The sequence below is a fragment of the Alexandromys fortis genome, unplaced genomic scaffold, assembly GCF_014885135.2.
Source record: "Alexandromys fortis isolate MF-2015 unplaced genomic scaffold, M_Fortis_MF-2015_v1.1 scaffold_1, whole genome shotgun sequence".
In the NCBI taxonomy this organism is placed as follows: domain Eukaryota; kingdom Metazoa; phylum Chordata; class Mammalia; order Rodentia; family Cricetidae; genus Alexandromys; species Alexandromys fortis.
Genome location: NW_026067927.1, coordinates 38847844 through 38872177, shown reverse-complemented (window position 1 = coordinate 38872177; position 24334 = coordinate 38847844). Strand labels below are relative to the sequence as shown.

The window sequence follows — 24334 nt, the reverse complement described above, 5'->3', positions numbered from 1 at the left end:
GCTTGCTCAGCCTGCTTTCTTAGAGAACCCAGGACCACGTGCCGGGGGCGGCACCACCCACAGTGGGCTGGCCCCTCCCACAGCAATCTCTAATTAAAGAAATGCCCCACAGGCTCGCCTGCAGCCCCATCTTCTCAGCTGTGCTGGGTTTTCTCTGATTTGACTGAGCCTGTGCAGGTCTTACGCATGATGTCACAGTTCCTGAGTTCACGTGTGCATCAATCTTGTTGTCTCCAGAAGACACGGTTTTCTGGTCGTCACTCTGTCTCTTACAATCTTCTGCTTCCTCTTCTTCTGCTTCCTCTTCCAAGTAGATCCCCAGCCTTGAGGGAAGAGGCTAACGTACATTTGCTTTTTTTTTTTTTTTTCCGAGACTGGGTTTCTCTGTAGCTTTGGAGCCTGTCCTGGAACTAGCTCTGTAGACCAGGCTGGTCTCGAACTCACAGAGATCCGCCTGCCTCTGCCTCCCGAGTGCTGGGATTAAAGGCGTGAGCCACCACTTTTTAACTCATACAAACCTTGAAAGTACTGTTTTCTACAAACCGCCTTTATTGATGTTGGAATGACAGGCATTCAGAAAGTTCTCACACACCCCATTCTCATTACCTGGCTCTCAGTTTAGAAGAATGTCACACTGTTACTCCCAGGAGAGGAGGCAGGAATGCAGAGGGTGCTGGAGCTGTGAGCCTAGTAGACGACCAAGCACACAGAACAACTCTACTCACAAATTGGCCAATGTTTTAGGTCATATTCTCGGCTTTGAGATTGCTTTCCTTTTAAAACTAGGACCTTGTCTTCATTAGAGTTTCTATTGCTGTGTGAAGCACCATGACCAAAAGGCAGGCTGGGGAGGAAAGGTTTGTTCAGCTTACATTTTCACACCCACAGCTCTGTCCATCACTGAAGGAAGTCAGGACAGGAACTCAAACAGCAGGAACCTGGAGGCAGGAGCGGATGCAGAGGCCGTGGAGGGAGCTGCTTACCGGCTACTCGCATAGCTTCCCGCCTGCTGTCTTCTAGAGCCCAGGGCCACCAGCCCAGGGATGGCCCCACCCACCGTGGACCGGGCTGTCCACCGTTGATCACTGCCTTAGTTAGGGTTTCTATTGCCACAAAGAGACGCCACGACCATTGGCAACTCCTATAAGGAAAACATTTAATTGAGGGAGCTGGCAGTTTCTGAGGTTCAGTCCATAATTATTCATTATCATCACAGTGGGGATCATAGCAGTACGCAAGCAGACATGGTGCTGGAGGAGCAGCTGAGAGTTCTTCCATCTTTCAGGCAACAGGAAGTTGACTGAGACCTTGGGCAGGATCCTGAGCATAGGAGACCTCAGAGCACACCCCCACAGTGACACACTTCCTCCTACTAGTGCACCTCCCTGAGATGATGAGGCTCAGTGACATTCAAGCCACCACAATCACTAAGAAAATGCCTTACAGCTGGATCTCTCCCTCCTCTCTGATGACTCTAGTGTCGCACTGACACACAAAACCAGTCAGTCAGACCTAATTATTAAGAAATCACTTTTTAAGTGATGCATTGAGAACATAGGAATTTGTGAGGTTTGTGACTGACTGCCACCTAGAGGTTACTTCACTTCTCTGCGCTTGCTTGGTTGTATCCATTGGGAAAATACTCCCAGGACCTGCCCTGCTTCCTTCACTGGGTTGCTGAGAGTCCACAAGTCAGCTAGCAACTGTGTTTGCAATAGTTCAGTTGGTGTAAGAAGGATGCATGTTAGGACGCTCTATCACTTGACATCAGTGGAGGTCACTGCTAGCAATCCAAAATATGTCCTCACAGACGCAGCTGCACCTTCGTGAAGTTTCCCTTGTTGGGGAGAACACAGTCCTCAGCCGTTCTTTCAGCTTTGCGGGGACATCTGGGAGACACTGAAAATGGACCAAAGTAGGATCTGGGAAAAGAATTGTTACTGAAACTTCATGTAGGCTTGAGCTCTTGGCACGAGCCTATACAGGAGAATATCTAGGCACTGGTGCCAAGTGTTATTTATCCACCTTTCCCAAAGGTCCATTAGTTTAAGGCCGAATGAAACAGGCGGGGAAGCCTAGTCAAGCAGCAGGGACGGACAAATAAAGGAAGACCTGCCCGAGGCTGCAAGCCAATGAAGAGGAGCTTGTCCTCTGGGCAGGGGCGTGTCCTGCTTAACTGACAGGCTCCGCCTAGCTTCAAGTCAGTCCCGCAGCAGGACAGGACAGCTCATGAGCATGGGCTGTAGTAGGAAGTGATGGGGTTTAGCATTGAAGGGAGTCGTGAGAAATGAGCAGATGGAGGACAAGTCTAGAACACTGTAGGTGACAGTGGGGTATGAATTGGATTTATTTAAACCTGAGAAGAAATACTAATGGCAGGCTCCAGCTTGGGGACCAGGTGGTTATAGCAAGTTTAGTTCAGGGATAATCAGAGAGAGCCCTGACCCCAGGTTCTGCCTGGGTCCCACCCTGTCACCAAGGACTTGGGGACTCATCCCAAGGGCCTATGGTCAGTCAGCCCAGTCTGAATCGTGGAATGCCAATGCAGTTGCTGGCGTGGCCGGGATTCTACCCTCTAGGTAGAGTTGGGGGAAGTCAGGGTCAAAAGATGATGTTGGAGAAATGAAGGCGAGAAGACCAGCTCGTCCCAGACGTGCGAACAGCGCATGTGTGTGTGTGTGTGACTTAAAAGTCTTGGTCCACTTGAAGCTTCACTAGTTTCAGAAAAATAAACGGGATAAAACTATATGCAAGAACGCTGGAAGGTGTGATTGTGTGCAGTTAGCGGAGTGTTTTTTATATTTCTTTGAGTTTGGTGATTTGAGTCGACCCCTGGTTAAAGTACGGACTGGAACATGAGAATGTTCTAGTCAACATTTATAGACCTAAGTACAAGAGAACTTTTCTTCCTAATCCGAGTGAAAATAGAACCGTTCCATAGATAAGATGTACTGGACGACATTTGTGCTGTTGAGATTAAAAATCCAACCCAAAGCAAGAAGCCCAGGCAGGCTGCTGGAGTCCAAAGCTGTAAAACCGATCGCACGTAGATTGAGAGCTGCGAAACCTAAAGCCGGCTGAGGTAGAGCCCTGGAGACAGAAGGAACCAACAGAAAAGCTCCATGTGGAGCCCAAAGTGAGGAATATGGGGTGGGAAAGAGAACAGCAAGCTTGGGCTCTTCTCAAGCTGGGATTTCGGGAGTAGGGAGGGGCTGAGGGCTCACCCTCCTCCCCGCCCTCACAAACCCTCTGTGACTCTGCCCTGCTCTGTGATGCAGACCTGACTAGAGCAAGGCCCAGGCAGCCTCAGCTCTCAGCTGCCTCAGGCAGCCAGCCTAGTGACTCACACGATGGAAAAACTCTTCTCCTTTCTGAATACCGCCGCTGGGCCGCGGTTGGGCTCTCTTGGATGCTGATCCACCGTACCTTCCTGAGCGCAGGGGCTGCTTCTCCTGTGCCTGGTGTATGGAACACTGACGTCGTTTTATCACTGTGGAAACGCCAAGACCTCAGAAAGGTGAGCCCTATAGATTATTCTCTACTCATGTGTCCCATTTCTGTCCTCGTATTATTGGAGGGCTGTAAAGAGTTTGGCTGTTGCAGAGAGATGTCTGAAGGGGGATGCCCAGGAGAGGAGAGAACTCGGCTGCCCTAGGGCATGAGGCCTGGTAGGGCTGGGATTCAAGGAGAACCAAGGTTCTTATCTGGACCCACAGCCTACCTCTCTGAGTTGAAGTCCCATGATAGTCTAGGGTCAAGCACTGATTTGGGGTCTCACTGACTTCTTTCCAGATGGTGAGTTCCCTGAAGAGCAGTGTCCCCAATCCTTTAATCTGCCCTGCTCACTCTCATTGCCCTTCACCAGGCCTTTCCTAATCTGGGCAGCGGATGAGGTCCCTAAGGGCCTCTGAGCAAAACCTGTGTCCCCAAAATATAGGACCTCCAGAGGTCCTGAGCTGTGGCTGCTGGCCTGAACCATGCCTGGAGTAGAGGACCAGGAGCTAAGAGCCTGGAATGTGACCGCGCAAACTCCTTTAGTTTCCCAAAAAAAGAACAGTTAAAAATGACTGTCTTTCAAAGTTAATAAGAAGGAAACTGGTACTTGAGGTCAGTATTCATGGATAATAGATGTAGAAGAGAAACAAGTTGCCAGGTGGTGGTGCACGCCTTTAATCCCAGCACTCGGGAGGCAGAGGCAGGCGGATCTCTGTGAGTTCGAGGCCAGCCTGATCTACAAGAGCTAGTTCTAGGGGACTGGAGAGATGGCTCGCGGTTAAGAGTATTGTCTGCTCTTCCAAAGGTCCTGAGTTCAATTCCCAGCAACCACATGGTGGCTCACAACCATCTGTAATGAGGCCCGCAGGAAGAATACTGTATACATAATAAACAAATAAATAAATATTTTTTAAAAAAGCTAGTTCCAGGACTGTTACTGTTACACAGAGAAACCCTGTTTTGAAAAGCAAAAACAAAACAAAACAAAACAAAAAAAAGTTAATGCTGCCCAGAGCAGAACCAAGAGAAGACCAAAAAAAAAAGAAAAAAAAAACATTAATACTTAAAGCCAAGGTTCTTCCTGTCCAACCTGAGCCCCTCAAGGTGCCCCTTCCTGTTCTTCCATGAGTTTCCAGGCCCATGATCTGATAATGTCACTTGCTAGACACAGTGCCTCTTAAGGAGGAATTTTCAGAGAAAATGCTTACAGGTTCACATCTGAGCACACCTCAGAGCCCCGGTGACCCCCGTAGTCGCAGGCATTTGAGTGCTTGGTTCCTAGGTGGTAGTGGTGTTTGGGAGGCTTAGGGGGTGTGGCCTTGTTGGGGGGTGTCACTGGGGACAGGCTATGAGATCTCAGACCCACCTCATTTCAAGTTTGTTCCCTCTGCTTCCTGCCAGAAGCTCCAGATGTGAGTTGTCAGCTGCTCTTGTGGCCAGTGAGCTCTTAACTCTCTGGAACTGTAAGCCCCAAGCTGCTTGGGTCATGGCGTTTTATCACGTCAACAGAACAGGAACAAATGCAGTCGTTGGAACAATGTACCTCAGCACTGGGTCCTTCTCCTTTCTGGTCGGGAGAGGTTTAACCAGGTCTGTTGGCTGCTTGGAGTCACGACATCCATCTCCTGACATCATGTGCAGCGCTTTGTTCCCGAGTACTCAAATATCTGTGCTTGCCATCAAAGGACTCCTGTGGAGTCTATGTCTCAATCTTCATTTCTGTGTTACTTACTTTTGATGTTGCCACAATGAAATATGCCCTGACCAAAGCCACTTGGAGGAAGAGTTTGTTTTGGTTTATAGTTCAAAGGTCCACTCTATCCTGGAGGGGAAATCATGGCAGCAGGGGCTCGGTGTGACTTATTGCAAAGCAGCCACACTAGCCGGCCACAGAGGCCAGGCAGTGGAGGCACACACCTCTAATCCCAGGACTCTGGATTTTTACCTAAGTTGTCCCATTTACCAGTAAAGCCTCAAGAGTCAGACATTGGGCTGAAAACCTGCTGGGTCAGAGAAGCTGAGAAGCAACCTGCTGACCTTCCCTTTTGGCCATAGACCCTGCAAGAGAACCTCTTTCCACGCTGTCCCAAACCAAAAAGGCCTGCAAATTTCCTTCTCCTTCCTGTCTTCCCAGGTCCTTCGTACTCTTTATGGCTAATTCTTGTCGACCAGTCACTGGATCAGGAGATTAGCCTGATCCAAGGTTAGTCTGATTGACACAGTCTCAGAGTTTCACAGTGTAGTCAAATATCTCTCAACACATCTGAAGCACTGATACATGAGAGCTGTCGGCGTACTCTCTCCTCTGTGTGCAGTCCAGGATCCCAGCCCGTCAGCCAGAGTGAGCAGGAATAATAAAAACCCAGAGACAGATGTTGGGGTTCAAGCTGAAGATCAGAAAAGCAAAGCAGTCAGCCACTAGAGAACTTTTACCTGTACCAAATCTTCAGACCGAAAGGGTGAGAACCTGTCTCCATGAATCCTCAAACTCAACATTTCACTAAGTTCCTGTCTTCTCCCCTATGTGTTCTCCTCTCTGCCCAGCCATATGGCTCCTGTCTCCACCTCCCCAGTGCTGGGATTAAAGGTGTGTGATCCCAAGTGCTAGGATCACCTTTGTGTGAGCTCTGTTTCTCTTTTAGATAGATTCAATTTTGTGTAGCCCAGGGTGGCCTTGAACTCACAGATGTTTGCCTGCCTCTGTCTCCAGAGTCCTGGGATTAGAGGTGTGTGCCTCCACTGCCTGGCCTCTATGGCCGACTAGTGTGGCTGCTTTGCTCTCTGATCCTCAGGCAAGCCTTATTTATTAAAACATATATAACACCATTCCACCAGTGCCGCCGTGTAGTGTGGCTCCTCCAGTGTCACTAGCCTAATGTAGAAAGTGCCTTGAAGACATGACAGGGATTTGTTTAAGGATGGTAAATCCCACCACATCGACGACTGAGATTTACAATTACAGAGAAACTACTCTTTTTATTTCCCAGATTGGAGAGCTTTCCAGAGAGAAACAGAAGAAGGGGAGAGGCTGTCTGCTCTGGAAGATAACTGAAGTATTTGTCTTTATCCTTGTTCCCCTTGTAACACAGCTGTGTGCCGTAGGTGCTCAGGGTAGCCGGTCCTGGTCCTGGGAGGGATAGTCGCTGGGTCGGTCAGAGATGTGACAGACCATGATAGGCGTCAGGTCATCCCACCTAAGATGGGCCACCATGGCCTTCCGTCCCTTGTGTTGGTCCTTCCATGTGCACTTTGTGGGTGGGCATCGTGACAGCAGCTACTTGCAGGAACTAAGGTGTCCTGCTAAGGTCAGTCACCTGCTGTGCCTGACCAGCACAAATGCCCCATCTCTGGTCCCTTTGGCTTCCTTAGCTCTTGTGGCTGTGCACAACCTCCCTGGCCCTTCTTGGAACCCCAGCGCTAGGCCCTCTGCCTGCGTCTTTTCCTACTTTCTCCTCCATCCTGTCCCCTAACCAGGGGACCTCCTCGGGAAACGCTTCCACTCTGACCACCGAGTAGCTCTCCGACACTAGAGCCCACTCCTCCCTGGAGTTTGACCTTTCCAGTGAGCATTCCTTACCCCGACTGCACACCCTCCCTCCCTGAAAGTCCTTCACACTCAAAAAGGTGATTCAGTTATTGGACCGGACCACTTTGTCTCTTCTTGTTGTTCCCCGCCGTACCCCACGCTCCTCCCCGGAGCACACCACACGAGACTGTGGCTCTTCACAGAAGAAGTTTCCCTGGGTTGGGGATTGGAAACAGGACCAGGCCCGATTTCTTTCTCTGTCCTTCACATACAGGAATCGTAGAGACAAATGAAATGGCAACGACAGAAGAGCAGGGTGACACATTTTCGGACTCCGAGGGGTCAGAATGTCAATTCACACCCCCGTGGAAGACACTGGGGCAGGACACCCCAGGCCCGAAAACTCACTGGAATCTCACAGGGGAAGCAGGACATTTGGGGGTCTCTGAAGAGCCTCTGTATGTGAAGGCCCCAGGGGAAGACTTGGGGCAACCGCAGCACAGTCTACACTTCTGGGGTCTCCCCTCCCTGCACAGCGAGTCCATCATGGCCAATCTCCTGGTGCCCCTAAAACCTCACCTTGTGTTGTTCAACGGGGTCTGTAAGGCTGGCCCAGCCCCAGTACTGGACCACGGATCTCCAGCCCTTCCCCAGCCCCTCCCGGTGCCCCTCACCTTTGTACATCCTCAGCCACAGACTGTCCCTTTCTCTCCTGTCCATCCTCAGGCTCCTATGCAATCTCCACTCTCTCCCACGCAATCATCTGTGCCCCATGGAAGTCCTCTCCAAACACCGCAGACCAGGACTGTCTCTGAAGTCTTAAGCGGAAGTGGACATCCTCAATACCATTTGTTGCAGAATCATCCAGCTAGCTTATGGCACATGGTCCCTGAATGTCAGTATGAACATGTCTTTGGTCTTCTAGTTCCCAGCTTTCCCTCGGTCAGCCAGCCTTCACAGGCCTACGTCTCCATCCCCAGGACTGGCCATTTTCATTTCAACAGTGAACCTCAGAACAACCTGGAGCCTTATGGACCACACAGCCCCATCCCATCATGGCGCTATAAGCCCTGCATTAGGACAGGCGTCCCGGAAGTGGTGAACCCTCAGTCCAAGCCAACAGGAACATCTCCCCATGGCTGCAGATGTGCTAAACCTCAACATTCCGTACACTGGAGCCAGAACTGCAGCGACATCAGGACTGGAGAACCAAGCCAGTCAGAGAGTTTCTGTGAGCAGGCCTCAATGCAGCCTCAGCTGAGAAAGGATGTAGCCAAGAATCTCAGCCAAATCCTAGGAAGGTGCCCCCTAGACAACCCACAAGTGATCTCGGAGTGTTATGTCCTGAAAAATCTCAGCGCTGTACCCAAGACAGAGCAGAATCATGAGTGCCACTCCAGGACTGGCTCGAAACGCCAGCGGTTCCTCATCTTAAGGAAGTGCTTGGACCAAAGGCAACTGAGAAGCCTTCTTAGGTCACACATGAACAGAAAGCTCTGGCAGATCACAATGGGTCGGATCCCACTCCAAGTGTGCTGTTCGTGGCTGGCTGAAGATTTGCCTCCCTGGGACGCACTAAGAAATGTTTCCTGCAATACCGCGATTCCCAGCATACCTTTTCTCAACGACAAGACTCAGAAGGTGCTGGAAACCCATCTTATCAGGTTCCGAATGAGTCAGAAGTGGGACCTCCCCCTCAAAGTCATTGAATCCATAAAGTGCTATATGTTGAGAGAAGCCAAAACATGGCCCCTTCCTCAGTCGGATTGCCCCTCCCCTTCCAACAGTACTTCTGAGCTGGATTTGAAAAATACCTCCCCCCCTCCCCTCGGAGGAAGCTCTAACCTTTTTCATGAAGACAAGATAGAAAGAGACTCAGCAAACTTAGCCTCCATCACAGACCTCCTTCCCCTCTCCATCCCACATGCAGACGGGGAAGGAGGGGAGCCCCTCAGACAGTCACACTCCAGCCCTGCGTATGAGGTTACAGACACGGTCCAGACAGCCGAGGGAGACAGACCCAGCAATGTGGGCAGCACAGGTCGGGACGACGCTGAACCACACAGTAGACCTAGACAGGAGCCGCCCGTGAAGGACCAAGTGGCTGAGTCTGAATCGAAGAATGAAATGGCAGGCTCGTCTTCTCACCCAGAAATCCCCAAAGGCGACCAGAAGGTGGAGAGGAACCCAATGTACAAGATAACACGGAGCGTGCTCAGCGAGATCCTCAGGGCCCCAGAGGTGAGCACGCCCCTGTCGGGGTCTGCTTCTAGCAGCAAGTTCGGAAGCTCCACAGAGGGGGATGAAGACAGGAATAAAGTAGCCTCCAGTCTGGCCACAGAGCACAACCCATCAAGGGCACAACTTCCTGAAGATCCAATAGTGCTGGACTTTAAGAGGCTGTTGGTTAGGGAACTGAAGCTGAAGTTGGAGAATCAGTCCCAGAGCCGGACTATAAGCTCTGAAAGCAAGGTGTCCTTAACCTCGGGCAGTCTGACTGGCTACTCGCCATCTTCTTCCGACAGTGTGTCCAGTGTGGACGTCTCGGTTTCCAGGGACTTCCACGCCCACCTACATAACCCAGGGATCAGTTTGGATCTATGGCAGAAGCCCAGGGCCTTCAAACATACATTAAGGAATTTAACACCAGCTGAGAACAGACTGGCCTCACCAGTACCCCGAGGAGAAAACAGTAGCAGTGAGACCCCAGGGTTAGAGACATCCAAAGCAGGAAGGAAGAGCCAACCGGTTAAAGGAAAATCAGACCACAAGCCACATCCTCCCGAAGGTTACTTCAGAAAAAAGATAGGACAATTCTTCCAGTGGCTTCATTCCAGCAAAGACAGCGCAAGACACAGATCAGAGAAAGACAGGGCTCTCTCTATGAGCTATGGACCTCCCGAAGCCCACGAGCTCATGGCGTCCCTCGGGAAGCTCCTGGAGGATAAGCTCTTGTGTGGGCAGAAATCGGAATTCTTGGAGTGGGCCCAGAAGAAGCGGCTACAGGCTCCGCTCAAGCCCACCAAGGGACAGCCTTCCACCCATGGGGCTGCTTCCGCCCACCATGGAGAAGGGGAAAGTAGCTGCTGCTGTCCCCAGACAGACCTCTCTTCAGGTCCAAGTCAGACACTCGGTCTTGAACAGAGACATCCTCAGGTATCTTTTGAGCAGCAGCCACAATTCTTGAGTTATACACCTTCCCCGGAGGCCAGGGATCCCTAGTCCCAGGTAAGCCCTCCGTGTATGAAGATGTGTCCTGTGCGCCCCCCATCCTCACATCTGCTAAAGGTGGTGTCCCTGAGACCCAACTCTTCCTCAGAACTGGAACATGTGAGGGGAAAGTTTCGGCTATAGAACCCAGTCTTTGTTTAAAAAATTAAAATATTTTCAGAGCAAAACACTGTGATGAGAATAATCTATTTACCGAAACTTCTGAGAGTTTTGTGGGCCTCCTTGCCACATGCCTAGTGAGAACGGCTCTATTAAAATGGATGTCTAGTTCTTGTAGGGTGCTCGACAGTGGCCTTTCAGCTTCATTCTGGAACTTTTGGTTTCACTGGTTTATCAAACAGTATTTAACGAAATCTACTCCCATCCTCCCCAAAATGTCTCCCCCAACACACTCCCAACTTCGTGGCTTTTATATATAACTCACTTGGTTCAGATAGCGCTACCCACGTATGCGTAAGAGTGGACACCCACTGGGGCGTGGGAAAACTGCATCTTCAAAAGGGGTGACTCAGTGGCTCAAAGTATGGTTTGGTTCCCATGGTAACATCAGTTTAGCTTAAAACACACGTGACTCCAGCTTCAGGGGAAATGGCGTCCTCTGGCCTCTGTGCCCCCCACCACATGTAAATAGTTGAGTCTCCTAAAGGACACCTCTTCCTCCCCAGCAATTGGCCCCTGCTCCTCAGTAAGGGGTGGGGCCTGGGTATTTTCTGTCCCACCCAGCTCGGGCTCGTGGCTGGCTGGATCTTGTACGGGCCTTGTGCAGGTCACAGGTGCGCCACCACGAGTTCAAGGCTGTGTTCTGCACACGCCTGCCCAGCCCCTCTTCCCCGCTGTTACCCGAGCCTTGGCGCTGGTGTCGATGTACCCACTGAGGGCTGAGCACCTGTCTCTTGTTCTCACCACTTCACCTGGTTCTGTCGGCACCTGATGCTGCCCACTGCAGAAAGAGGTTTCTCTGACAGGACTGAGAGCAGCCCAGGTCTACAGAGAGAAGCAGGAGGTTTGGGAAACCTCCTTACAAGTTCTTGCTCCAGAGGTCTCCAAAACCACACGTGCCGTTGCCACGGCTGCGGTTACCCACTGTAAATACATGCCAAGACCCTGTTGCTAAAGCCACCACGTAACAGACCACCGGACCTGGAGAAATCAGTCTAAAACCACTGGGAAACTTGCAGCTGGCCAGCTTTCACGGTGCTGGAAGGGGCTAAGCAGGTTGCTGGGGGAGAAAACGAACCAACGGTCTCAGCGCTGGGCTTGCGTGCTGCAGTGTGGACCTGCCAGGCAAGCTGTCCGGTCTGGCGCACATCTGGCTGGATTGTGAGGTGTGACCCACGGAAGGGAATTTCATGCCTGGTACTGTAATGCTGTTCAAGAGCCCATGGCTGGAGGATACTGTTTTATTCTGCTCAATGGTCAGCTGGGAGATTGCCTTGTAAACATCTATGCTTGTACCCATTTTGTGTTTTTAACACAGAGACTTATTCCGAAAATTTCCAGATTTTTTTAAAAAACTTGGTTATTTTCAGGTAGGGTCTCATATATGGCCCCATTAAGACGGGAATGGAATTTGCTATGTAGACTAGGTCAGGATCAAACTCACAGATAGCTGCTTGCCTTTTTTAAATTAAAAACTTTATTTATGTGTGTGTGTTTATGTGTGGGTGCCCACGGAGGCCAAGGAGGGCATCAGGCTGCCTTATAAGGGAGCTGCAGATGGCTGCGGGGTGCTGGGAACCTCTGTAAGAGGCAACACTCATTCTCTGAGGTCTCTCCAAGCAATTCCAGGTGAAGAAAACCCTACAAAACCCAGACATGAAACCTCGCTCCCTTGCTGTCGCGCACAACAGAGCTTCGGAGCAGGGCACCTTCTGATACACTCAAGACAGAGATGTCCCCTACAGCCCCAGGGCACCTTCTGATACACTCAAGACAGAGATGTCCCCTGCAGCCCCAGGAAGCGTGGAGTCAAGGCTCAGAGGTCAGCTTCTCTGATGTCATCTTCATGAGGACTGAGAGTCACCTCAGAGAGCCATCTGTCTGTCTTCACGAAGGGTGCGGTGAGAACCCTGCTCCCGCTTTTATCTAACACTAATGGAAGGGTGACGTTTGGCAGGCGTTCCTTATCTGCTGTTCGCAGACGCAGGGAAGACAGAACTTGCTGCTGTAAAGGGGCCCAGAGCTAAGAAGATTTTTCTGGAAAAAAGGATTATTTTTTTTTCTCCTGGTAGCTGGAGGAACAGCTGTGGGTTCTGGGAACTGAACTCTTTTATTTTTGGCAGTGAGCCTAGCCTTTAATGGCTGAGCCATCCCTCCAACCCTTCTGTTCTTAAAGAATACTGTCTTGAATGTTCCACAGCTGAGTACTCACTGTGTGAGGTATCCATAGAGCTGAATAGACACTGTGTGCAATGTGTGAGGTGTGTGTCCGCAGACTGTCATGGTCCCTGTGTGAGGTGTGTGTCCGCAGACCGTCATGGTCCCTGTGTGAGGTGTGTGTTTGTAGATTGTGTGCTTTGGGGCCAGCTCAGGGTCCAGGAACTAGCTTTTATGGTGGCACGCTGCTCTCCCTGGCAATGACACTGTTCCTATTCTTCACTTGAAGAGGAGGTATCTTGACACATGGAAGAAGAGCCTTCCCCACCCCAGAGAATGCTCTAGGATGCTGGCTTCAAAAAAAAGGGCCTGCACGGCCATACAGTATTTGAGAATAAAGAAAACTAGTTTTGAGGAGAGTCAAAAACTCAGAATTGGAAGGAGAAAAGGAAGAAAACAGGAGGGGGCACCACTCCCTCATCCTCTCAACGGCTCCTGTGTGACAGTCCGGACCCCCAGAGGACAAGGTGGACTGTCCAGCCCAGGGTGTTGTTGCTTCGCCATGAAACCTCTTCCAGCAAGCAGACAGCCTGAGGGTGCTGCCTGACTCTGTTACTCTTGGAGGATGGATCTCTTCTCCCCTTCCTCAGGGCAGCTCTGCTCCTCACCCAAAGCCACAGAGATTCCAGAATGTATTGATCACCTATTGGTGTTACGGGTACTTTAAATTTCAATGGTTAGGAACCTAATTTATTGCCTGAGTCTCTGTGAATCGAGAGTCCAGGCCACTTCTACCTGCATTCTCTGCCTTGGGGTCTTTGACATTGGTGGAATTGGAACCGCTTGACAGGGGAACAACCCATTTCCATGTCTGCTCTGTAACTGCTGGCAGGTTCGGTTCCTTGAGGCCACCTGGCTGAGGCTGTCGATTGTAAGCCATCGTGTGCCACCTGTTGGCCGAAGCCCTCCTCTACCTGGCAGGTGGGTGGACCCCGTGTGGCAGTTTGCTTCATCAAAGCCAGGTCAGGGAAGATTTTTGCTTGCACAATGGAAATGTCAGTGTGTTACTAGATGCGCAGAAATGCCCATTTGTTGCACGCTGGAAATGCAGGTGATGTGCCAACCTTTCCCACTGCCGTGCCAGCTAGAAGGAAATCTGAGATTTGTCCGATGCATGATGGAATGACGTGACACACGCGTGTGGATACCAGAGGCAGGATTGTTGGCACCTTTGTAGAATTGTTTTCATCACTTTATGCTCTTCTTGGGAACTCTGTTACCAGTGACAGGGAACCCTCATCCTCACCCACTATACGTCAGCAATGTTGACGTGTTTAAACACAAGTGCAGTGGATCCCGGAGTTGCTCTGTGGATGTAGGAAAGGGTAAAGTAGCTCATAGCGCCACCTGGTGTCCCACTGCCACCAGCACACCCACTAGGAAGCAGGCTCATTCAAACCCCAACCATCTCTATATGGCAGACACAGGACTAAATGGCAAAGCCCTTCTGCACAGATGGCCGATCCGATAGGAGCAGGGCAGTCAACACGGGCTTAGCTTCTCTTACTACTATATTCAGTGTGGTGTGCCCATCACCTCAGAGATCACGGTCATGGTGTGAGCACCAGAGAGAGGGGTCTCACCGCGGGCGGGAAGGCATCTCCAGGGGATTCCAGGGCCTGTGCCGCCAACTCTGGGATGCTTTTCGCATGCCTGAAGAGTGGCTGCTTGAGGTGAGGAAGCAAGCTGTTCTTAAAACACAGCTACTTGTTGCCATTCAGGAAAACACCAGAGGTCGCAATGAGACACAACCCTCACTCACAGAACATCTAGGAAGTACACTATCTGAATCATCTTCAGAGACGCCCATCTAATGATCTGCCATGCCCCAGACTTCACTGTGACAGGGAGGTTGTATTCAAGCTGACAGAGGAAAACCCCCTCCCTAGCGAGCCCTGCGCCACTTATATAATTTCCAGTAATGTTTACTTGTGGCCAGCCGGATGTTTCTTCTTCCTGCAGTGTGGACTCCAAAGCGAACCAAGGTAGCTGTCCACTTCTGCCACCTAGAGAACTTTTCACTTTCCATCTCAGAGGTTATCTGTGGTTCTCACGTCCCAGCAGAAGCGTTGAGGTGCACAGTATACAGGGCTCCCCAGATCCCCAGTGGTTCTAATGTATCTGAAGGTGAGCTCCAGGTTCGGGGAGAGAGACTGTCTCAAAAAATGAGGTAGAGGGCCATCCTGGGCTACATAGTGAATTTTAGGACAGCCAGAGCCACACAGTGCATCCCTGTCCCAAAACAACAACAAATGAGGTAGGACTGACCAACATGCAAAGAACACAAGACTGCGGGGCGTTTAGCACAGTCCTCCCCACCAAGATCATTTCAAAAGAGGAGCAGAAAGTCAGAGGGAGCAGAGGTCCCCAGAGCGAGAACATTTGCCAGGCCAGACAGCACAGTTGAGCTCCCAATGGCTGTGACTGTGTGCACAAGATCAACCAATCAAAACCCAGCATGGACGAGGAGGCACCCATACACATAGAATAAATAAATGAATCTGAGAGAGGGGAGAGAGAGAGAGAGAGAGAGAGAGAGAGAGAGGAAGAGAGAAGGGGAGGGAGGGAGAAAGGAGGGGAGGGAGGGAGAGGGAGAGAGAGAGAGGAGATAGAGGGAGAGGAGGGAGGGAGCCTGCAGAAGATCGAACTATACCCTCTGAATATGGGTGAGAGTTATGTGGCTTGATCTGTTGTGTGGGGGAGAGGCGGGGGCAGGGCTGGCAGTTGCACCAGGACCTATCCCAGTGCATGAACTGGCTTTTTTTTTTTTTTTTGCCCATTTTCTATGGTAGAAAATCTTGCTCAGCCTTGATACTGGGGGTGGAGGGGAAGGGGCTTGTTCCTGCCTCAAGTTGGTGTCCCAGACCTTGTTGACTCCCCAAGAAAGGCCTTACTCCCTCTGAGGAGTGGATGGGGGTTAGGAAGGGGAGAGGTGGAGGGCGAGAGAGGAGGAACTGGGGTTGGTATGTAAAATGAAAAGTAAATTTTTTTTTTTTTTTTTGGTTTTTCAAGACAGGGTTTCTTTGTGGTTTTGAAGCCTGTCCTGGAACTAGCTTTTGTAGACCAGGCTGGCCTCAAACTCACAGAAATCCACCTGCTTCTGCCTCCTGAGTGCTGGGATTAAAGGGATGCGCCACCACTGCCCGGCTAGTAAATTTTTTTAATTAAAAAAATATGGAAAAGAAAAAAGAGAATCTCAACATGCCAGGCAATGGGAAGGATTTTCTAAATAGGAAAGCGTTGTGCAGGCTGTTGGGAGAGAAAAGGCATTAATAATCTCACCCAACTGCAGCCCCTACATGCCGCCACCATACCGACCAGACATTCGTGGCCACCCTGCCTGCCCTGACAGATCTTTCCCTGGTCCACCCAGCCTGGTGTGTTCCCAGACTCAGTGAGTTCAACTGCCTAGCCTGCCGGACCCCACAGCAGCCTGACTAGCTTAGTCCAAAGCTGCACACTGCTCTCAGTCATCCCAGTGCACCCCGTAGGCTCATCTGTGATCGGTGAGTCTGTCTGCTGTCCAGGCTCACATGATCCCATCGCCCCCTTTCCAAGATGCCCCCAGTGGTTTGTGCTTCCCAGCTCACCCAGCCTCCACTGCTCCCCATCTCCTGAGCTGCCAGCCAGCCAGCTTCCCCAGCTCACCCTAGTCTGCTACCACTAGCCTGTCTCCTATTCTCCCCTCAGCTCAGTCCACCATGGAGCTCTCCCCCAAGTCCCTTCATTATGATGTCACACGGCCCGCCAACCTCCCCTTCCCCAATGTCACAATAGAGCCACTAGGGCGCCTGCTTCCGCAGACCACCCCATCCCACCATGGCCAGCCCACCCTCATCTCTGTCTGTATGTGCCCCCACTGAATGGGTAGGGGGCTCCCGCTATGCCCAAGCTCACGGTGGTCCCCTGTTCCCTGACACACTTTAGAGTGTCGCACAGTGGGCACTAGCCTGACCTGCTACCCTACTCGCCCCAATCTGCCCACCAGTTCACACCGAGAACCTCACCTCACCTGCATCCCATCCTCCATCCTGCTGAGCCTCTGCCTAACCTTCCAGGAAAGCCAATCCCCAAACTTCACTGGCCGACTTAGGAGACCATGTGCTGACCCCGCATGCTTACAGGCCCTATTCTACATCTCCCTAGCATGCCACCCTGCCTTGCCCCTAAACATGTGCCACCTGACCCCAGTCACATCCGAGGTCGCCAGCCTGCTATGCTCCTATTCCACACTAGGTATACCATTACCAACGTATCGTGCGTCCCTGTCCTGGCAGTCTGCATAGTAGCCTGCTCTTGACAGCAGCCTTGGCTTCTCTCTCACCCTGTTCAAGCAGACCCTCAACCCAGTTTTAGTTCACAGTGGACTGCCATGACGGCAATCCTGCGGTTTCCCAGGATCTGACAAGTACTGTCCTGCCCCTCAGCTTCCTTCTACCTACCCAGTTTCAGTCCCACTCTACACGGTGCAACCAACCACAAAAACCATTTGTTTGCCCAAACTCCATCCCCCAGCTCATGCAAGTTCTCCGGTTTCTTTTCAGCTTGCCTACCAGGATCCCCACCTCACCCTGGTCTACACAGGATACCATCCAGCTAACCACAGACCCAGCTTACTGGGTTCCTTAAGACTCTGCGGCTGGCTGGCCTGCCATCTGATACTGTTACCCACTTTATCCTATACCACCAAGCTCCTCCCCCCCCATTCTATGCCTAGCCCTTCTCCTTCCTGATCTGGTTTCCTACTACCTCACCACCAAAAAGAAAAAAAAAAAAAACCTGTATAATCACACACAGAAGGAAGCTTGAAGCTTTAATTATATACACCCCTATATTTATGATAGCATTATGATTTTAGTCTGTCCCTCAGAAGACAGAAAGGGAGTTGTGTCAAGTTGACTCAAACACAAGTCAGTCATTGGGCATTCAGAAACTAAATGTGTGGGAAGGAAATTTTATCTTGTAGCTCATTTGGTGAGAGAAAATGATCCTGTAGATATGATATGCTGAAGGACATTGGTCCTGGAGAGACAGACTAACCCCCAGCAAACACTTTCAGGAAGATGCCACCTCAGTTCTCCAGGCAGGAGAATTGCAAGGGTCCAGCTCAAGAGCTGCAAGCAGTAAAGGGGACTGAGGTGACGTCCGGGTCACAGAAGAAAGAAACTGTGAGGAAAGCTGTGAGAAAGAATGGAGCAAAAGGCTGGGGCAGAGGGCTCTGCTGGGCTGGGGGTCAGGGTGGGGAACGGGGTGGGCAGGGGAGCAGGGTGGGGCTGAGGGCTCACCCTCCTTCCCGCCCTCACAAACCCTCTATGACTCTGCCCTGCTCTGTGATGCAGACCTGACTAGAGCTAGGCCCAGGCAGCCTCAGCTCTCAGCTGCCTCGGCAGCCTGTGAGTCACAGGATGGAGAAGGTCCTCTCCTTTCTGAATAGCACTACTGAGCCATGGTTGAGGCTTGGACATTTACCGTCAGCCTTCCCGGACACTTACCCCAAGTGCATCTTTCTGAGTGCAGTAGGGGTGCTGCTTTTGTTCCTGAGGTACCTGCTGCTGAAACCATCCTTACCCACACGGAGCAATCCAGCCTTCAGAAAGGTGAGGCGGTGTGGGGTGTGGTGAGCTCCTAGGGGGATGTGGTGAGCTCCTAGGGGGGTGTGGTGAGCTCCTAGGGGGATGTGGTGAGCTCCTGGGGGGTGTGGTGAGCTCCTAGGGGGATGTGGTGAGCTCCTAGAGGGGTGTGATGAGCTCCTGGGGGGGGGGTGAGCTCCTAGGGGGTGTGGTGTGCTCCTGGGGCAGGGGGTGAGCTCCTGGGGGGGTGTCTTCCTTTGTCGTTCTGCTCCCCTGTTGTTGGAGGAGAGTGGCTGCCTCGGGGCAGTGCCTGAGCTAGGACCCGTGGGAAAGCACGGACCCTGGGGTGGAAGGAATTCAAGTTTCTATGAGAATCCACAGCCTACCTCCCTGGGTGTTCGCGGTTCAGCGTTAAGCACCCATCCTGGTCTTCCTTGCTTAGTTCCAGATGTCAGGTTTTCTGAAGGAGAACTGTGTCTCCTGACACTTGCGCCCAGGCCCTATCCCCCGTCCAACGCCTCTTCAGCTCCTTCACCTTCACTTCCAAGTTGTGCTGCGGGAGACAAGTAGTGGCCACATGTGGCCTGGAGCTTGAGACCTGTCCCCAGGACAAAGAATCTCAGAGGGTCTCAGTCTGTGCTGCTCAACATGGGACTTCGTATGATATCCCCAGCTGCAACTCTTGCAGACAAAAATCCTCTTTTGGTTTCTCGAAGAAGGAAGAACTGATAGTCTTTTCTCACTTGTGAAAATATATAATAAAAGTTGGAACCAGGCAGTGGTGGTGCACGCCTTTAATCCCAGCACTCAGGAGGCAGAGGCAGGTGGATCTCTGTGAGTTTGAGGCCAGCCTGGTCTACAGAGTGAGTTCTTTAAAAAATTGGAATCAATCTTACTTGACTGGAAGTTACAATATTCTTGGTTAATGAGTTCTTGGGCATTCTAGGAAAAACAACAGAAAAAAAGTTATTTTTCTTTTTGTTCACAGCAACAGGGAGAAGCTAGGAAAAGAAGGAGAATATCCTTTAAAGGTAGGCTCTTTCCTCGAGGGTTGTATCACCCCCGTCTTCCCTTACTGTCATTTCCACGAGAGCCTGGGTCCATGATCTGGGGGTATAATTTACTAGACACACTGTCTCCCTCCGAGGAGACTGAGAACCAGCCATGCGCCCTGCTCTGCTCACCCACGGGCACAAGGCAGTGATGCCTGACCTGGGCAGTGGGCGCTGCGCACACAGTGAGCACAGGGGGAGTCCAGGGAGGACTACAGTTTGTTTCAGAGGCACAGTTCCTGCCTCCTATCATGCGTACACTTCACACGTGGGGCTCAGACTTGTGAGCTTCTGCGGTGTACACAGTGAGATGATGCCCGCAAAGGGACCTTGTAAACAAAGCGACCCAGCTGAGCGTCGCTAGCATTGTGGGTGCCAGCTCCGCCGTGTCTGCTCTCAATGAGTTCAGACTGCAATAGCCTAGGTGTTTCCCTCAGAGGGACCGTGTGATGCTCACGTCTCCGTCTCTTCTTCCATCCAACCCACACCCGATACTTTCCAGAATTTAGAATCTTACACAGAGAAACCCAGGAGAGGCGGAAGCTGCTGTCTGTTGTGCAAAGGTAACAATCTTCCCTTCCTCTCAGGGCCCATCCCCACCCCAAGGTCAATGCATCCCAGGAACTTAGCACAGCCTGTTCTTGTCATGGCAGGGATACCCAAAGGGATAAGTGTGTAAACTGGAGGCGTGGGAAGAGGCTGCTGCCTCTCTGGTAGCCAAGGACAGAGCAAAAGGAATAGGCACACAGGCTCCGGGGTCCACACCTTGCGGGGGCCTAGTGCCCTCTTTCTATGTGGACTGCATGTCCTTATTCCGCTGCCCTTGCTGTAATGAACACCACAACCAAAAGTAGCTTTAAGGAACAAGTTTCATTTCAGCCTATAGATCCAGATCACAGTCAGCTGGGGAGGGAAATCAAGGCAGGAACTTGAAGGCAGGCCAGTTCATTGTCTGCAACCAGGGAACTCGCTTCATAGCCAAGAAGTGGTAACTGTGAGCAACGCTGTTTGGTAGCTAGTATGTAGCTACGCTTATGTTTCGTTAGTTTTCTTATCCATGTCAGTACCCATCTGCCTAGGGATGGTGCTGCTCACGATGGGTTAGGCCTTCCTAGCTGAATTAACAACCAAGACAACCCTCTACAGGCAGGACTCATCTAGGCGATCCCTCGCTGAGGCTGCTCTCTCAGATGACGCTAGGTTGTGTCAGCTGACAGTTGACGCTAACTAGAACGCAGGTCCTGACCGCAGCTCTGAACTCTGTCCTCAGCCCCTTCGGACAGCTGTATGACGCCTCCCACTTCCGACAAGCGCTTTGTCCAGATCCCCGCTGTGACGTGTGCAACGGGGTCATGGCCAAGGTCAGTCATCTGCTTTCAGGGGCCATTCCCGAAGATGGCGCTGCCTCTGCATCCAGCGTGGCTTCCACGGCCTCTGTGACTGAGACCTCCTTTACTCTGTCCCCTCCCCTCTCACCAAGCCCTCTGGGATGTCAGATTTCATCACTTTCACCTCCTCCTCCTCCCCCCTCCGTTACCTCAACTCACAAGGTCGCTCCCTTGGAAGACACACACTTGTGCACACCACAAGGTGACTCCCTGCCATCAGAGCCCGTTCTTCTCACAAGCGTGGACTTCCTGCAGCCTCTGCCTCTGCCACCACTGCCACCGCCGCCGCAGCTGGACCACATCCCACCTCATCCACTTTCCACACTTCCTCAAACGGAAGAGCCTTTACAACTAGAAATCTCTCCATTCCTGGTGGGCAGCCCAAGCGAGCAGATCGTCAATGCCACAACAAACAAGGAAGCTTGTGGTGGCGTGTCAGAGTTCCCCCCATCACAGTCGGAATGCTTGGTGAACCGTCACTCTTCTGAAGCTTTTTTGGGGGGACAACCCACCGTCTATTTCCCAATGCCTGGAAAACCCTCTTTTCCCAAACCCAAAGTCCTGGCACTGCTAGAGAGACCGGACCAAAGCCAGTCTGACTTCCTTAAGCTGAGGGATGAGAAAGAAAAAGCAGAAACTTTTCAATTCAAAGAAACACTTAAGACTTGGAAGGAAAACTCAGAGTCAGCCTCCCGGTTGCGGAGCTCAGGTGTCTCCCTACCTCTGAGGGGCAGGGAAGGCGTGCTCCAGGAGCTGATGGTGCATCAGGGGCTCGTTCAGACGCAAACCTCTGAAGACCAATTAGAACCCAGGGTTATACAGCACTTCTGGGGGCTCCCGTACCTCCACAGCGAGTCTGTGAACACTGTTACTACGCTGTCGACTCGTTCCTCAACGTGCATCTGGTTCAACAGCACCCCACACTCCTCAGTCCTGACTCACCCAACACCTCTGTCCCTGCCTGAAAACCAATCCCGGACCTTGGCCCAATCGCAGTCCCAGATCGTCTGTCTTCAGCCTCCAGTCCCAGTGACACCGGCTTCCTCTCAGTCTCAGCTTAGGATCTGCAAGGTGTATTTTCATGCATCCCACGACAAGACAAAGGCTCTGCTGCAATCTGAGATCCGCCACCTGGAATGGAATGTCACGACAGAGGAGGAGAGGGTGTGGGCTTTACCCATGAAGGTCCAAACATCTCAGACAAAAGTTTGTCTCCTACCTTCCACGCCCTCACTAGTCAGGCAGTCTTCCAAGGTGTGCGCTGCCAGGTCTGTTCCTCCTAAAGACTTCCCCCTGAGTGACTCATTCCGGAAAAAACTTGAGTATCACCTTCGGAAGAGGCTCATCCTACAGCACCACGACCTGCCCCAGAGGATTTTCAAGGCTCAGCCGTGGGTGCATCCTGACCTCGCGCAGTCATCCATGAGCAGCGCTGGGCTCTCAGCGGTCTCTCTCTTTCAGCCCCAGGATAGCAAAGACTGGCAGGACACTGTCTTGAACCAGCCTGGAAGCTCCCAAGAGAGTCTCTCACTAGATGGAAAAATGGTAGAGGCACAAGGACAGAGTTCAGAGGTTGTCCAAAGATATCCATGGGGTAACTCCAAGGACGCTCCAGATAATGGCCTGCCATCTGACTCTGAGACAGTCCTACAATGCCACCCAGGCAGTCTGTCAGGTAAACCTTCAGGGACCTCACAAGTGAGCCAATGTCGGGAAAAACTTAAAAATGCGCTGCAAAAGCCTTTGGTGAGTCATCTCAATGAAACCAATAAGGGTCAGAGAGCTGGCACAGCGTCCAGAGCAGGGCACTGTCCTCTCCCTTTTACTTCACGTGTGGAAAATGAAGAACACGAGGCTCAGAGACAGTCACGTTCTGATGACAAGGACAGACATGCCAAGAGCACACACACAATGACAAAGCCTGTTCTGCACCAGGCATCCATGGTCTTACACAACACCAGCATGAAAGAGTCAGAGGGCAGTAAACACAGCCCAGATGTGCCCAGAATATCCACTGAGGCTACCCCTGCGCCATTGGGGAAGCACCTGGATTCAGGAAAAACAGTCTTGGGGCTTCAAGGAGCAAAGGCGAATGGCAAAAACATATTTGTATCTGACAAGATCAGTAACATAGTCAAGGGAGGGCAGCTCAGTGTTCTTCAACCACAACCTACCAAGATCTTGAACACCAACCAGGGCAAGAGTACTCAAGGGGCAGATGGGAACACAACAAAAACACAAAATACTCTGGTAACTGGAAGGGCCCTGAAAGAAATAACAGGTCCCCAGGAAAGTCAGACATCTGACAGTAATCGTCAGGTATCCAGGGAAGGGAAATTTAAACCAGAAAGCAGGCTGCCCAATCAAGCTCTAGGGCCCCCACGTGACAAGCTCCCTGCCTCAGATGAATTTGCTTACAGACATTTCCCCATGTCTGACTGGAGCCCTTCCAGGGGCCCCATGATGGCCTCTCAGGTGCAGCGACAGGTGCCCCGGATGCTTCCTCACATCTTGGGCAAAGACCAGAACAAGGACATCTCTCCATCTGTCAAGAGAGTGTGGCCTGCTCCAAGGAAAATGGAGGAGCTTGGGGCAGGGGTTCCCAGGCCTGGGATGTTCCAGGCCAGTGGGAAGAGCTGCCATGCACAGGACAGTCCAACCCAGGGGCGTCATGGGGAAAAGCCCACCCAGCCCCTGCCGGGGAAGGCACTGACCCCTCCTGAACACCAGTTCAGGAAGCACGTCAAACACTTCCTGCAGTGGCTTTCTCCCGACAGAAAAGGCAAAGTGCAGGAAACGTTCCCACAAAAAGGCTCTTCCCCACCATCACCAGGGCAGGACCCAGCACTATTTAAAGGGAGAGCTACCTCTCCTGGGACTACTATAGCTCAGAGAGCCATGAGAGATCCAGGGAAGGTCTCCAAGGAGCAACTGGGGCACAGGCAAAGTGCTGCGGACACCATGCGCCATCCTGTGCCCTTCTCTCCTCTTACCAAACCTGTGATAACGAAGCCAAAGAGTCAGTCTTGGGTCCCGGCAGAGCCAGCCCAGGGGCATCCGTTACAGCACCAAGCAACCTACCCTAAAGCGCCGAGCCCCAGGCCCTACAACCAAGCCACTGCCGTTGTTGGTCAAAAGAGATGGGTCGAAGACAGGGTCAGCCAGTCCCAGAAAAGTGTGTTTTTACAGCCTAACCCGCCCGCACCCTACAGGGGTCCAGAGCTGCACCGAAACGTCATTTCAAGGAGAGCTGGGCAACTTCCTCAGACGGCACCGCCCTTTGCTGTAGGAACTGTGTTGGCAGACTTGTCCCGATTATGTGAACAGAAAATCCTGGCTCAGAATTTCAATGGAAAAGGTTTTCTTCCCCAGAAATAATCTGTCTCTTATTAATGGTATTGATCGCCCCCAATAAACGTTCTGATGAAGTAGTGTCCTTTGTGTGCAGTGTGTGTGCTGTGGATGGTGTAGACTGCAGGTGACACGGGGCTTGTGTTCCGAGAAAGCCTGGGTTAATTCAACGGTCACCATACACAAGTGCCCGCCCCGGCTCCCCGCTCCCATGTTCCTCTGAGAGGTGGCCTGGTTCCCTGGACTCTTAGTTTTTTGCTGTTTTTGTTTTCTTTTTTCTTTCCTTCTTTCTTTCTTTTTTTTTTTTTTTCTTTCTTTCTTTTTTTTTTTTAAGATAGGGTGTTG

At 51.6% G+C, this 24334-nt stretch overlaps 1 protein-coding gene across 1 annotated transcript; it reads left to right on the top strand.

Moving 5' to 3' along the window:
• Nucleotides 1–17764: 17764 nt before the first annotated feature.
• LOC126502612 (spermatogenesis-associated protein 31D4-like) lies at nucleotides 17765–24016 on the top strand. Its single transcript, XM_050143771.1, has 4 exons — nucleotides 17765–18225; nucleotides 19193–19229; nucleotides 19753–19813; nucleotides 20521–24016. Exons 1-4 carry the CDS (start codon nucleotides 18034–18036, stop codon nucleotides 24014–24016), a joined length of 3786 nt encoding a protein of 1261 aa, XP_049999728.1. The 5' UTR covers nucleotides 17765–18033.
• Nucleotides 24017–24334: the final 318 nt, after the last annotated feature.

What these genes read in the sequence shown, in the direction of transcription:
- LOC126502612 (XM_050143771.1), top strand. Translation starts at nt 18,034, where the DNA reads ATGGAGAAGGTCCTCTCCTTTCTGAATAGCACTACTGAGCCATGGTTG. An exon ending in GCAATCCAGCCTTCAGAAAG is followed by an intron (nt 18,226 to 19,192) that starts GTGAGGCGGTGT and finishes TCACAGCAACAG; the next exon opens with GGAGAAGCTAGGAAAAGAAG. An exon ending in AAGGAGAATATCCTTTAAAG is followed by an intron (nt 19,230 to 19,752) that starts GTAGGCTCTTTC and finishes GATACTTTCCAG; the next exon opens with AATTTAGAATCTTACACAGA.